The sequence below is a fragment of the Salmo salar genome, chromosome ssa12 (assembly GCF_905237065.1).
Source record: "Salmo salar chromosome ssa12, Ssal_v3.1, whole genome shotgun sequence".
Classification (NCBI taxonomy): Eukaryota; Metazoa; Chordata; class Actinopteri; order Salmoniformes; family Salmonidae; genus Salmo; species Salmo salar.
This window is the reverse complement of record NC_059453.1, coordinates 13278959-13295000: the sequence shown is the minus strand read 5'-3', so window position 1 is coordinate 13295000 and position 16042 is coordinate 13278959. Positions and strand designations below refer to the sequence as shown.

General features: G+C 45.2%; 1 protein-coding gene across 1 annotated transcript in view; it reads right to left on the bottom strand.

The window, feature by feature from the left end:
• The window catches only part of LOC106592740 (uncharacterized), an 8575-nt gene extending 682 nt beyond the window's left edge, over nt 1-7893 (bottom strand). The window contains exons 1-3 of the mRNA XM_014184067.2: nt 7342-7893; nt 3975-4008; nt 1-1024 (exon numbers count right to left, since the gene is read on the bottom strand). The exon at nt 1-1024 is cut by the window's left edge and continues 682 nt beyond it. Coding sequence (XP_014039542.1) covers nt 615-1024; nt 3975-4008; nt 7342-7569 — 672 coding nt within the window. The 5' untranslated portion in view covers nt 7570-7893 and the 3' untranslated portion in view covers nt 1-614. The remainder of the gene's footprint in view (nt 1025-3974; nt 4009-7341) is intronic.
• Between the last annotated feature and the right edge of the window lie 8149 nt (nt 7894-16042).

The following is a 16042-nucleotide window of genomic DNA, read 5'->3' as shown; positions in this document are numbered from 1 at the left end:
AACAGAACAGAACCCCACCTGAAGACTCTGAGGAGGTTACTGTGGTTGCCAAGCAACGGTAATAAGGCATATCAAATCAATGATATCATGTATCCATGTATATACACAGTATATCATGTGTATTATACACCAGCACCAACGTAGTGGCATCTACACATAACAATAAACAACACATTGTAACCCTGAGTACAAATATATAAATACACATATTTATACATTAAATGTATATACATTCAATAAATATCCATATAAATAGACCTGAATTGTTTCGTTTAAATTGTTTCCATGGAGATGCCCTGAGCGACAGAGGTCAAAGTCCACAAACAGTGCATGGTGGGAAGACTCTCTCTGTCTGCAAGTTCTCCTAGATGGGGTGCATCTCAGTACCCTTAGCTCGCTTCCTTTACTCGTCTCCTTCCCTTCGTCTGTGGCGGAGCCCTAACTTCCACCCCAGTGGTGCGTTCAGCAGGACGCAACGTTTCGGAATGTTCAGATAGCAGCAAAGTAGAACTATATGCCTCCCTGACATCTTAATGAAAGAATAACGTCGGCTCTGTTCACGGCGTCTCTACCTGCAACGCTTCACAAGGTTTAGCTACTGAACGTGGCCCATATCAACCCACTAAGAAAACTCCCATTCCGGATCCGTTCACGTCCAGTTTCCAGAACGTGTCCTGTGCTTCCTGCACCACCATATGGCCGATCAACCGGCTCTCTGGGTCCAGCCGTGTCACCCTCCAGCACTTCCTGGTTACCGTTGTCACAGGGTTTGACACTGACCACTCTGGGAGCTCCACCTGGCATGTGAGCTTTTCGTCACCGTGACTTGCAATCTGGACGACGAGGATGCCCCGCCTACAGTTGGCGGTACAGATGAGCTGGAGGTCCAGGTACAGGAAGTAGAAGCTACCCTGCTTGGTTTGCAATGTATGTTGGTGAAGGTTGTATTCGTACAGATCTCCAACAGAGGACTCCAGTCCATGTTTGACCTGGGACCAGGACATTGTGCTGTTCTCCAGCTTGGCTGAAGGGGGAAACAGGAACACACAACAGTTAGGACACTAATCAAGGACTGTGTTTACATTCCATTTCATTAGGACACTAATCAAGGACTGTGTTTACATCCCATTTCATTAGGACACTAATCAAGGACTGTGTTTACATTCCATTTCATTAGGACACTAATCAAGGACTGTGTTTACATCCCATTTCATTAGGACACTAATCAAGGACTGTGTTTACATCCCATTTCATTAGGACACTAATCAAGGACTGTGTTTACATTCCATTTCATTAGGACACTAATCAAGGACTGTGTTTACATTCCATTTCATTAGGACACTAATCAAGGACTGTGTTTACATTCCATTTCATTAGGACACTAATCAAGGACTGTGTGTTTACATTCCATTTCATTAGGACACTAATCAAGGACTGTGTTTACATCCCATTTCATTAGGACACTAATCAAGGACTGTGTTTACATCCCATTTCATTAGGACACTAATCAAGGACTGTGTTTACATCCCATTTCATTAGGACACTAATCAAGGACTGTGTTTACATCCCATTTCATTAGGACACTAATCAAGGACTGTGTGTTTACATCCCATTTCATTAGGACACTAATCAAGGACTGTGTTTACATCCCATTTCATTAGGACACTAATCAAGGACTGTGTTTACATCCCATTTCATTAGGACACTAATCAAGGACTGTGTTTACATCCCATTTCATTAGGACACTAATCAAGGACTGTGTTTACATCCCATTTCATTAGGACACTAATCAAGGACTGTGTTTACATCCCATTTCATTAGGACACTAATCAAGGACTGTGTTTACATTCCATTTCATTAGGACACTAATCAAGGACTGTGTTTACATTCCATTTCATTAGGACACTAATCAAGGACTGTGTTTACATTCCATTTCATTAGGACACTAATCAAGGACTGTGTTTACATCCCATTTCATTAGGACACTAATCAAGGACTGTGTTTACATCCCATTTCATTAGGACACTAATCAAGGACTGTGTTTACATCCCATTTCATTAGGACACTAATCAAGGACTGTGTTTACATTCCATTTCATTAGGACACTAATCAAGGACTGTGTTTACATTCCATTTCATTAGGACACTAATCAAGGACTGTGTTTACATTCCATTTCATTAGGACACTAATCAAGGACTGTGTTTACATTCCATTTCATTAGGACACTAATCAAGGACTGTGTTTACATTCCATTTCATTAGGACACTAATCAAGGACTGTGTGTTTACATTCCATTTCATTAGGACACTAATCAAGGACTGTGTTTACATCCCATTTCATTAGGACACTAATCAAGGACTGTGTTTACATCCCATTTCATTAGGACACTAATCAAGGACTGTGTTTACATCCCATTTCATTAGGACACTAATCAAGGACTGTGTTTACATTCCATTTCATTAGGACACTAATCAAGGACTGTGTTTACATTCCATTTCATTAGGACACTAATCAAGGACTGTGTTTACATTCCATTTCATTAGGACACTAATCAAGGACTGTGTTTACATTCCATTTCATTAGGACACTAATCAAGGACTGTGTTTACATTCCATTTCATTAGGACACTAATCAAGGACTGTGTTTACATTCCATTTCATTAGGACACTAATCAAGGACTGTGTGTTTACATTCCATTTCATTAGGACACTAATCAAGGACTGTGTTTACATTCCATTTCATTAGGACACTAATCAAGGACTGTGTTTACATTCCATTTCATTAGGACACTAATCAAGGACTGTGTTTACATTCCATTTCATTAGGACACTAATCAAGGACTGTGTGTTTACATTCCATTTCATTAGGACACTAATCAAGGACTGTGTTTACATCCCATTTCATTAGGACACTAATCAAGGACTGTGTGTTTACATCCCATTTCATTAGGACACTAATCAAGGACTGTGTTTACATTCCATTTCATTAGGACACTAATCAAGGACTGTGTTTACATTCCATTTCATTAGGACACTAATCAAGGACTGTGTTTACATCCCATTTCATTAGGACACTAATCAAGGACTGTGTTTACATTCCATTTCATTAGGACACTAATCAAGGACTGTGTTTACATTCCATTTCATTAGGACACTAATCAAGGACTGTGTTTACATCCCATTTCATTAGGACACTAATCAAGGACTGTGTTTACATTCCATTTCATTAGGACACTAATCAAGGACTGTGTTTACATTCCATTTCATTAGGACACTAATCAAGGACTGTGTTTACATTCCATTTCATTAGGACACTAATCAAGGACTGTGTTTACATTCCATTTCATTAGGACACTAATCAAGGACTGTGTGTTTACATCCCATTTCATTAGGACACTAATCAAGGACTGTGTGTTTACATCCCATTTCATTAGGACACTAATCAAGGACTGTGTGTTTACATTCCATTTCATTAGGACACTAATCAAGGACTGTGTTTACATCCCATTTCATTAGGACACTAATCAAGGACTGTGTGTTTACATCCCATTTCATTAGGACACTAATCAAGGACTGTGTGTTTACATTCCATTTCATTAGGACACTAATCAAGGACTATGTTAACATTGAATTTTGGTAATTTAGCAGGTGCTCTTATCCAGAGCGACACCATATCCCCAATGCATCTCAGAGTTGTAGGGCTGATCTAGGATCAGTCTAGCCTTTTAGATAATAATGAATAAGATTACATGGACAGGTTGGACCTGATTGATGTAGGCCGTCATTGTAAACAAGAATTTGTTCTTAACTGACTTGCCTACTTAAATAAAGGTTAAATAAAAATGAAATATAAATCAACACTCCTACAATGGACAACTAATACAAATAGAAGAGAAGTCTAACATCATTCATTGTAACTACTTGATCTACATGACGTTTGGTTTAAAATGACAGTTGAAAGGTGATTGAACTTACCGGAGGTGAGTTGCAGGTAGGCCAAGTTCTGCATCTGAGGATGGGGAAGAAGAGTAGGGAGGACAGTTAGAGAGGTTACACACCCTACATCTGTATGTAATGCACTACTCTGGCAACCTATTCCCTATGTAATGCACTACTCTGGCAACCTATTCCCTATGTAATGCACTACTCTGGCAACCTATTCCCTATGTAATGCACTACTCTGGCAACCTATTCCCTATGTAATGCACTACTCTGGCAACCTATTCCCTATGTAATGCACTACTCTGGCAACCTATTCCCTATGTAATGCACTACTCTGGCAACCTATTCCCTATGTAATGCACTACTCTGGCAACCTATTCCCTATGTAATGCACTACTCTGGCAACCTATTCCCTATGTAATGCACTACTCTGGCAACCTATTCCCTATGTAATGCACTACTCTGGCAACCTATTCCCTATGTAATGCACTACTCTGGCAACCTATTCCCTATGTAATGCACTACTCTGGCAACCTATTCCCTATGTAATGCACTACTCTGGCAACCTATTCCCTATGTAATGCACTACTCTGGCAACCTATTCCCTATGTAATGCACTATATTTTACCATTGGAGCTTACACACTTGTATTGTTGTGTGGACTTAAATCCTTAAAGGGGTCATCTAGAGTTCAAACAACAAGGAAGTGGCCAACCCACCCTTTATTTGGTGAACGACTGAGAGAAGAGGCTAGAGAAATGTAACCACTAAAATGAATGGACAGAGCTATGAAGGCAAGGACTGACCATCCATGACATCTAAATGATACTCTGTAAAACAAGCTTATATTTTGAGTTCTGATGGGGAACTAGAAGTTGAAAAAAAAGCTCATTTAAGTTCCAATCTTCAAGAGTCAATGGGTAGTCCTATGTATCGTTGGTTTAAAAGTCCAAAATGGATGAACAGTCCACAGTCTGCAAACCGTCCACAGTCTGCAAACCGTCCACAGTCTGCAAACCGTCCACAGTCTGCAAACCGTCCACAGTCTGCAAACTGTCCACAGTCTGCAAACCGTCTACAGTCTGCAAACCGTCCACAGTCTGCAAACCGTCCACAGTCTGCAACAAACCGTCCACAGTCTGCAAACCGTCCACAGTCTGCAAACCGTCCACAGTCTGCAAACAGTCCACAGTCTGCAAACCGTCCACAGTCTGCAAACCGTCCACAGTCTGCAAACCGTCTACAGTCTGCAACAAACCGTCCACAGTCTGCAAACAGTCTACAGTCTGCAAACCGTCCACAGTCTGCAAACAGTCCACAGTCTGCAAACCGTCCACAGTCTGCAAACCGTCCACAGTCTGCAAACCGTCTACAGTCTGCAACAAACCGTCCGCAGTCTGCAAACCGTCCACAGTCTGCAAACCGTCCACAGTCTGCAAACAGTCCACAGTCTGCAAACCGTCCACAGTCTGCAAACCGTCCACAGTCTGCAAACAGTCCACAGTCTGCAAACCGTCCACAGTCTGCAAACCGTCCACAGTCTGCAAACCGTCCACAGTCTGCAAACCGTCCACAGTCTGCAAACCGTCCACAGTCTGCAACAAACCGTCCACAGTCTGCAAACCGTCTACAGTCTGCAACAAACCATCTTCAGTCTGCAACAAACCGTCCACAGTCTGCAAACCGTCCACAGTCTGCAACAAACCGTCCACAGTCTGCAACAAACCGTCCACAGTCTGCAAACCGTCCACAGTCTGCAAACCGTCCACAGTCTGCAAACCGTCCACAGTCTGCAAACCGTCTACAGTCTGCAACAAACCGTCCACAGTCTGCAAACCGTCCACAGTCTGCAAACCGTCCACAGTCTGCAAACAGTCCACAGTCTGCAAACCGTCCACAGTCTGCAAACCGTCTACAGTCTGCAACAAACCGTCCACAGTCTGCAAACAGTCTACAGTCTGCAAACCATCCACAGTCTGCAAACAGTCCACAGTCTGCAAACCGTCCACAGTCTGCAAACCGTCTACAGTCTGCAAACCGTTCACAGTCTGCAAACAGTCTACAGTCTGCAAACCGTCCACAGTCTGCAAACCGTCCACAGTCTGCAAACAGTCTACAGTCTGCAAACCGTCCACAGTCTGCAAACAGTCCACAGTCTGCAAACCGTCCACAGTCTGCAAACCGTCCACAGTCTGCAAACCGTCCACAGTCTGCAAACCGTCCAGTCTGCAAACCGTCCACAGTCTGCAAACCGTCTACAGTCTGCAAACAGTCCACAGTCTGCAAACCGTCCACAGTCTGCAAACCGTCCACAGTCTGCAACAAACCGCCCACAGTCTGCAACAAACCGACTACAGTCTGCAAACCGTCCACAGTCTGCAAACCGTCTACAGTCTGCAACAAACCGTTCACAGTCCGCAAACCGTCGACAGTCTGCAAACCGTCCACAGTCTGCAACAAACCGTCCACAGTCTGCAAACCGTCCACAGTCTGCAAACCGTCCACAGTCTGCAAACCGTCCACAGTCTGCAAACCGTCTACAGTCTGCAACAAACCGTCCACAGTCTGCAAACCATCCACAGTCTGCAAACCGTCCACAGTCTGCAAACCGTCCACAGTCTGCAAACCGTCCACAGTCTGCAACAAACCGTCCACAGTCTGCAAACCGTCCACAGTCTGCAAACCGTCTACAGTCTGCAAACCGTCCACAGTCTGCAACAAACCGTCCGCAGTCTGCAAACCGTCCACAGTCTGCAACAAACCGTCCACAGTCTGCAACAAACCGTCCACAGTCTGCAAACCGTCCACAGTCTGCAAACGTCCACAGTCTGCAAACCGTCCACAGTCTGCAAACAGTCTACAGTCTGCACACCGTCCACAGTCTGCAAACCATCCACAGTCTGCAACAAACCGTCCACAGTCTGCAAACGTCTACAGTCTGCAACAAACCGTCCACAGTCTGCAAACCGTCCACAGTCTGCAAACCGTCCACAGTCTGCAAACCGTCCACAGTCTGCAAACCGTCCACAGTCTGCAACAAACCGTCCACAGTCTGCAACAAACCGTCCACAGTCTGCAAACCGTCCACAGTCTGCAAACCGTCTACAGTCTGCAACAAACCGTCCACAGTCTGCAAACAGTCCACAGTCTGCAAACCGTCCACAGTTTGCAAACCGTCTACAGTCCGTCTACAGTCTGCAAACCGTCTACAGTCTGCAAACCGTCCACAGTCTGCACCTCTAAAGGGAAAGCTAATTGATATATAGACCTACTTTTAGAATCAAAATAAACCGTTTTCATCCACAAACACATCCCTGTATTTTTTGTTCAGTCAGACAATAAACGTCATAATGCGTTATTAATAGTTACTGTACTAGTAGCTATTAGCTACTGTACTCACCTTGTACGCGGGCATGGACAGGGGCACGCCGTGGTGCGTCTCCGATGTACCTTGCATATCCACAACAGAAGGCTTAACCCCGATCTCTGACCGTAGCTCCACAAGAGCCAAAGTTCCCATGACAACAACTGTCGCCACCACCAGGAAGAGCAAAACGATAGAACCGACCAAGAAAACGTCCAGGCACCGTCCACGGGGGCGTGCGCTCTTCTGAGATTCCACATCCATCTAAGGTTCCCGGTGATCACAGAGTTCCAGAAGAAAACTGGAGTGTGTGTTTGTGTGTGTCGATCGCAGAAGCTGTACAGAATTATCCGTTTTACGAGTCGGTCAGAAGAACCGGGTCAGAAGAACTGTGCTAAGGTCCACTGCAAGAAAACAGGAGGACCCCAAAAAATGTGGCTAACCACGTTATGACTTCGGTTTACCGGTAAATTGTTTAATATCCAAATCGAACTGGATTGGGCTGCGTGTGGGCTATTACGTTCCTGCTCCGAGTTTGAAATGAAGCAAAACAACCCGTGTCTTTTTATACTACTCTGAGAGGCAGGGTGGCTTGAGATGCGAGACTAGAGAGAGGAAAATACGCGGAAGTCATGGGTTCGGGTTTCCCTCGCCCCCCCCCTCTCGTCTCCTCCCTCCCCTCCTCTCCATTGCTATGACACGTTGTGTAGTGAAGCGTGAACTGAGCGCAGGAGCTGCCTGAGACTTTCCACTACTTCTTTCGGTTTGCGCAAGCGGAGCAGTACGGTGGGAAACAAGAGAGAGAGCGAGAGAGAGAGAGACGGAGAGAGAGAGAGCGAGATGGGGAGGGGAGAGAGAGAATGGGTAAAGAAATGAGAGACGGAGAGAGAAAGAGAGAGAGGGGGAGAGAAACGACAGAGTGAGAGAGAGAGAGCGAGAGAGAGGGGGAAGAAACAAGAGAGAGAGATGGAGAGAGGGGGGGAAAGAAACAAGCTAGAGAGAAAGAAAGAGCGAAAGAGAGCGAGAGACTCGCTTTGCGCAAGCAGAGCAGTACGGTGGGAAACAAGAGAGAGAGAGATGGGGAAGAAACAAGAGAGAGAGAGTGATGGCGACACTAACACTAACCCAGCCTAGCGTGGGACTACTTTTCCCCAGGATGTTGCTATTCCATCGTTACAAACCGTTATCTGTTGGTTCTATGGCAACCATCCAACAACTTAACCGTTTCCCTTGCTCTTTGTGGTCCAGGCCGGGTATCTGTAAAGCACTTTGTGACAATTGCTGATGTAAAAAGGGCTTTACAAAAAAAAGTTTGATTGATTGGTTGATACAATAAATATTATTTGTCTTTGGCAAAGAAATAATGAAATAATAGTGTCATAAACTATTGATTATATTTGATTAATATGTAAACAGTTGTTGTTATTATTATGGTTTAGAGAGCATTTTGCTGGGTATATGTACTGGCATATTATTAATTCAGGATTCACCCATTCTGATTGAACACACACACACACACACACACACACACATACATACACACACACACGGCGACACAGACACACAGACCGCACACACACACACACACACACACACGGAGACACAAACACACAGACCACACCACACACACACACACACACAGAGACACAGACACACGCACACACACCACGGGTCATGAGTTGTCTTAGCCCTGCCCCTGGACCAGTGGTGACTCTGTTTGCAGGATACTGTGGCTGAATCCTAAATGGCACCCTATCCCCTATATGGTGAGCCCTTTGGGCCCTGGTCAAAAGTAGTACACTTATATAGGAAACAGGGTGGCAATTGGACCACATACCATTACTGGATCTTTAGGAAACCCCTAGCACTATACTTTCGATTCTTGGTCTGGGTGGACGAAGGGGAGGAGAAAGGAAAGAAGGGAGAGAGGGGTTGTAAATGTGGAGATTCACCTAAAGGAATTTCCCCGTTGGTATCGACCAGAAAGAGAGAGAGGTGGAGAGAGAGAGGGGGCATTGGTGACAGAACATAAATGTGTGTGTTTGTGACAGTGTGACAGTGTGTGTGTGTGTGTGTGTGTGTGTGTGTGTGTGTGTGTGTGTGTGTGTGTGTGTGTGTGTGCGTGTGTTTATATTGACAGCAGAAAGTCCACAAACTGTAGACTATGTTAACTTCCCTCATGAAAGTGAACACTTCCCTGTTTGTTCCAGGAGAGTCAATGTATTATTATCAGCTCTCATTTACTGACTAGTTCATCAGCAGGACAACACAAGGAGAGAAAGAGAGCGGGAAAGGAAGGACAGAGGGAGGGGTGATAGATGATGTGAGACAACCAGGAGTCATCCACCACTATACTGTCCTGTGCTGTCATCCACCACTATACTGTCCTGTGCTGTCATCCACCACTATACTGTCCTGTGCTGTCATCCACCACTATACTGTCCTGTGCTGTCATCCACCACTATACTGTCCTGTGCTGTCATCCACCACTATACTGTCCTGTGCTGTCATCCACCACTATACTGTCCTGTGCTGTCATCCACCACTATACTGTACTGTGCTGTCATCCACCACTATACTGTCCTGTGCTGTCATCCACCACTATACTGTCCTGTGCTGTCATCCACCACTATACTGTCCTGTGCTGTCATCCACCACTATACTGTCCTGTGCTGTCATCCACCACTATACTGTCCTGTGCTGTCATCCACCACTATACTGTCCTGTGCTGTCATCCACCACTATACTGTCCTGTGCTGTCATCCACCACTATACTGTCCTGTGCTGTCATCCACCACTATACTGTACTGTGCTGTCATCCACCACTATACTGTCCTGTGCTGTCATCCACCACTATACTGTCCTGTGCTCTGTGCTGTCATCCACCACTATACTGTCCTGTGCTGTCATCCACCACTATACTGTCCTGTGCTGTCATCCACCACTATACTGTCCTGTGCTGTCATCCACCACTATGCTGTCCTGTGCTGTCATCCACCACTATGCTGTCCTGTGCTGTCATCCACCACTATACTGTCCTGTGCTGTCATCCACCACTATACTGTACTGTGCTGTCATCCACCACTATACTGTCCTGTGCTGTCATCCACCACTATACTGTCCTGTGCTCTGTGCTGTCATCCACCACTATACTGTCCTGTGCTGTCATCCACCACTATACTGTCCTGTGCTGTCATCCACCACTATACTGTCCTGTGCTGTCATCCACCACTATGCTGTCCTGTGCTGTCATCCACCACTATGCTGTCCTGTGCTGTCATCCACCACTATACTGTCCTGTGCTGTCATCCACCACTATACTGTCCTGTGCTGTCATCCACCACTATACTGTCCTGTGCTGTCATCCACCACTATACTGTCCTGTGCTCTGTGCTGTCATCCACCACTATACTGTCCTGTGCTCTGTGCTGTCATCCACCACTATACTGTCCTGTGCTCTGTGCTGTCATCCACCACTATACTGTCCTGTGCTGTCATCCACCACTATACTGTCCTGTGCTGTCATCCACCACTATATTGTCCTGTGCTGTCATCCACCACTATACTGTCCTGTGCTGTCATCCACCACTATACTGTCCTGTGCTGTCATCCACCACTATACTGTCCTGTGCTGTCATCCACCACTATACTGTCCTGTGCTGTCATCCACCACTATACTGTACTGTGCTGTCATCCACCACTATACTGTCCTGTGCTGTCATCCACCACTATACTGTCCTGTGCTCTGTGCTGTCATCCACCACTATACTGTCCTGTGCTGTCATCCACCACTATACTGTCCGGTGCTGTCATCCACAGGCAGGAAGGATGTAAGATCCGTCTGTCTCCCAGTCACTATACCAACTGTTAGTCTGATAATCTGGGTTGAAAGGTCATCCATCACTCTACTCTGCTGTGTGCTCTTCTTCCCAACATCTAGGGTGTGTGCGTCCCTAATGCCTCCCTGTCCCCTATATAGTGCACTACGTATCACCAGAAACATAGGGTACCATAGTGAGAGCACTTTATTTCAGACCTGGGTTCAATTTCTTAAAAAAAATATGTTTTAAAATCATTTTTCTGAGCTTGATTGAGCTTGCCTGGCTTGTGGGGGCAATATAATAATCCCAAAACCTCCAAACCCCATCCATCTGGACTTCCAGGTAGACTAGAACAAACACTGGAATGTATTTGAAATATTTCAAATACTGTTTGAACTCAGGTGAGCTATTGCGTCAATCCCACCGCAGGGACTCAGTTGATTTAAATGATGCTGTAGTTTGGTGTCAGTGATCATAACATCCATATGACACATCTCTGTTCTGGGTGATGTAATGGTCTGGGTGATGTAATGGTCTGGGTGACAGGAATACTTTGTGATGTGTTGGGCTTGTCTTTCTGATTAGAGAAGTGTTACTACTAACTTAACCTACACTGTTACTGACTCAGCTTTCCCTCCCACACGCTCTCTCTCGCTCTCTCTCTCTCTCTCACACACACACACACACACACACACACACACACACACACACACACACACACACACACACACACACACACACACACACTATTACTGACTCACCTTTCCCCCTCCCTCCCTCCCTACCTCCCTCCCTCCCTCCCTCCCACACTCTTTCTCGCTCTCTCACACACACATGTTGCTCTTCCATCCTGGTGGGGATCTAAAATTGATTTACATTCAAAATCATATTTTTCAAAACCCCCCTAACCCTAAACCTAACCCCTAACCCTAAACCTAACCCTAAATCTAACCCCTAACCCTAAACCTAACCCCTAACCCTAAACTTAACCCTAAATCTAACCCCCTAAACCTAACCCTAAACCTAACCCTAAATCTAACCCCCTAACCCTAAACCTAACCCCTAACCCTAAACTTAACCTCCTAACCCTAAACCTAACCCTAAATCTAACCCCCTAACCCTAAACCTAACCCCCTAACCCTAAACCTAACCTCCTAACCCTAAACCTAACCCTAAACCTAACCCCTAATCCTAAACCTAACTCCCTAACCCTAAACCTAACCTCCTAACCCTAAACCTAACCCTAAATCTAACCCTCTAACCCTAAACCTAACCCCCTAACCCTAAACCTAACCCCTAACCCTAAACCTAACCCCCAAGCCTAAACCTAACCCTAAATCTAACCCCTAACCCTAAACCTAACCCCTAACCCTAAACTTAACCCTAAATCTAACCCCCTAAACCTAACCCTAAATCTAACCCCCTAACCCTAAACCTAACCCCTAACCCTAAACCTAACCTCCTAACCCTAAACCTAACCCTAAATCTAACCCCCTAACCCTAAACCTAACCCCCTAACCCTAAACCTAACCTCCTAACCCTAAACCTAACCCTAAACCTAACCCCCTAATCCTAAACCTAACTCCCTAACCCTAAACCTAACCTCCTAACCCTAAACCTAACCCTAAATCTAACCCTCTAACCCTAAACCTAACCCCCTAACCCTAAACCTAACCTCCTAACCCTAAACCTAACCCTAAACCTAACCCCTAACCCTAAACCTACCCCCCTAACCCTAAACCTAACCTCCTAAACCTAACCCTAAACCTAACCCCCTAAACCTAACCCTAAACCTAACCCTAAACCTAACCCCCTAACCCTAAACCTAACCCCCTAACCCTAAACCTAACCTCCTAACCCTAAACCTAACCCTAAACCTAACCCCCTAACCCTAAACCTAACCCTCCAACCCTAACCCTAACCCTAAACCTAACCCTAAACCTAAACCAAACCCTAAACCTAACCCTAAACCTAACCCCCTAACCCTAAACCTAACCCTCCAACCCTAACCCTAACCCTAAACCTAACCCTAAACCTAAACCAAACCCCCTAACCCTAAATCTCTTTCACTCTCTATTTTTCTCCCTCCCTCCCTCCCTCCCTCCCTCCCTCCCTCCCTCCCTCCCTCCCTCCCTCCCTCCCCTCTCTCTGATAAAGACACAAGTAACAATGTTACTGCTCTGGTTGGCCATTCCACTGGCTGTTCCCATGGGTGTGGCAGGAAGCTACATATTTTACTGCCAATATGGAACTAATAAATCTTTGTATTTGTTGTCTATTTTGGGGGGAATATCTCTGTCTGCGTGTTGGTGTCTCACTTGTAGTTCCTTGTTCGTTTTTATATATCTGTGAACTTCCTGAATCTGTGTGAAAACCCACGCATCACAGAACATGTGTGTGTGTCTGTGTGTTAGAGAGTGTGTGTTTATATGTGTGTGTGTGTGTGTGTGTGTGTGTGTGTGTGTCTGTGTGTTAGAGAGTGTGTGTTTGTATGTATGTGTGTGTGTGTGTGTGTGTGTGTCTGTGTGTTAGAGAGTGTGTGTGTGTGTGTCTGTGTTAGAGAGTGTGTGTTTATATATGTGTGTGTGTGTGTGTGTGTGTTAGAGAGTCTGTGTGTGTGTCTGTGTGTTAGAGAGTGTGTGTGTCTGTGTGTTAGAGAGTGTGTGTGTGTATGTGTGTTAGAGAGTGTGTGTGTGTGTGTGTCTGTGTGTTAGAGAGTCTGTGTGTTAGAGAGTGTGTGTTCATATGTGTGTGTGTTAGAGTGTGTGTGTGTGTGTGTCTGTGTGTTAGAGAGTGTGTGTTTATATGTGTGTGTGTGTGTGTGATGGGGAGTGTGTGTTTGAGACAGTGAGAGAGAAAGAAAAGGGAGAGAAAATAAATGTATTTTACAAGTTTACATGTAGGGGTTTTGCTGCCACCTACTGGAGAACAAAGGAACTGTTGTTACACAACATGCACAGCATGTTTGCCTGGCTACCCAGAGCACTTGTTCTGAACAAACGCTATGCCACACCCACATCGCTGCAAGAAGGGGGAGGGGAGAGGGAAGAAGAGTGTGTGTGTGTCCTGACAGAGGAAGGGGTGGGGAGGAGATGGAGAGAAGGGGAGGAGGTGGGAGGAGATGGAGAGAAGGGGAGGAGGTGGGGGGAGATGGAGAGAAGGGGAGGAGGTGGGGGGAGATGGCGAGAAGGGGAGGAGGTGGGGGGGAGATGGAGAAAAGGAAAGGAGGTGGGGGAGATGGAGAGAGAGGGGAGGAGGTGGGGGGAGATGGACATTCGTCAATAGTATCCAAAATAGAGTCGACTGGTTCAACAACGGACAGACGAACAAAACACTGGTCCAGGCAGACAGACAGACATCACCGGTCTAGACAGAAAATACAGGCATACAGACAACACTAGTTTAGACGGAAAAGACAGACATACAGACAGACAGATAACACTGGTTTAGATGGAAAAGACAGACATACAGACAACAGTGGTTTAGATGGAAAAGACAGACATACAGTGGTTTAGATGGAAAAGACAGACAGACAGACAACACTGGTTTAGATGGAAAAGACAGACAGACAGACAGACAACACTGGTTTAGATGGAAAAGACAGACAGACAGACAGACAGACAACACTGGTTTAGATGGAAAGACAGACAGACAGACAGACAGACAACACTGGTTTAGATGGAAAAGACAGACAGACAGACAGACAGACAGACAACACTGGTTTAGATGGAAAAGACAGACAGACAGACAAAACTGGTTTAGATGGAAAAGACAGACATTGTCACGTCCTGACCAGTATAAGGGGTTATTTGTTATTGTAGTTTGGTCAGGACGTGGCAGGGGGTATTTGTTTTATATGGTTCGGGGTGTGTGTGTGTACTTAGAGGGGTGTTGTATTTATGTGTTCCGGGGTTTTTGGTTTATGTTCTTGTTTTGTATTCTAGGCTGTCTATGTTGTGTATTTCTTTGTTTGCCTGGTGTGGCTCTCAATCAGGAACAGCTGTACATCGTTGTTTCTGATTGAGAGTCCTACTTAAGGAGCTTGTTTTTCACCTGTCCCTTTGTGGGTAGTTGTCTTTGCACTGCTGTTAGTTTAGCCTGCAAAACTGTCGTACTGTCGTTTATTGTTTTTCGTGTTCACTTATAAATAAATAATGATGAGCACGCAACCCGCTGCGCCTTGGTCTAATCTCTTCAACTACCGTGACAGACATACAGACAACACTGGTTTAGACAGTGATCCAATCGCTGATGACTGTTTTTTGTACAATGCCTCTCATGCCCCTGGGCACAACAACTCATGACTTCACTGATGGCAGTCTCAGACTTGCTAGCTGTATGCATGTCATAGACTGTACATATAAAGATGTACAGTCGTGGCCAAAAGTTTTGAGAAAGACACAAATATTAATTTCCACAAAGTTTGCTGCTTCAGTGTCTTTAGATATTTTTTGTCAGATGTTACTATGGAATGCTGAAGTATAATTACAAGCATTTCATATGTGTCAAAGGCTTTTATTGACAATTACATGAAGTTGATGCGGAGTCAATATTTTAAGTGTTGACCGTTCTTTTTCAAGACCTCTGCAAACCGCCTTGGCATGCTGTCAATTAACTTCTGGGCCACATCCTGACTGATGGCAGCCCATTCTTGCATAATCAATAATTGGAGTTTGTCAGAGTTTGTGGGTTTTTGTTTGTCCACCCGCCTCTTGAGGATTGACCACAAGTTCTCAATGGGATTAATGTCTGGGGAGTTTCCTGGCCATGGACCATAAATATCGATGTTTTGTTCCCCGAGCCACTTAGTTATCACTTTTGCCTTATGGCAAAGTGCTCCATCATGCTGGAAAAGGCACTGTTCGTCACCAAACTGTTCCTGGATGGTTGGGAGAAGTTGCTCTCGGAGGATGTGT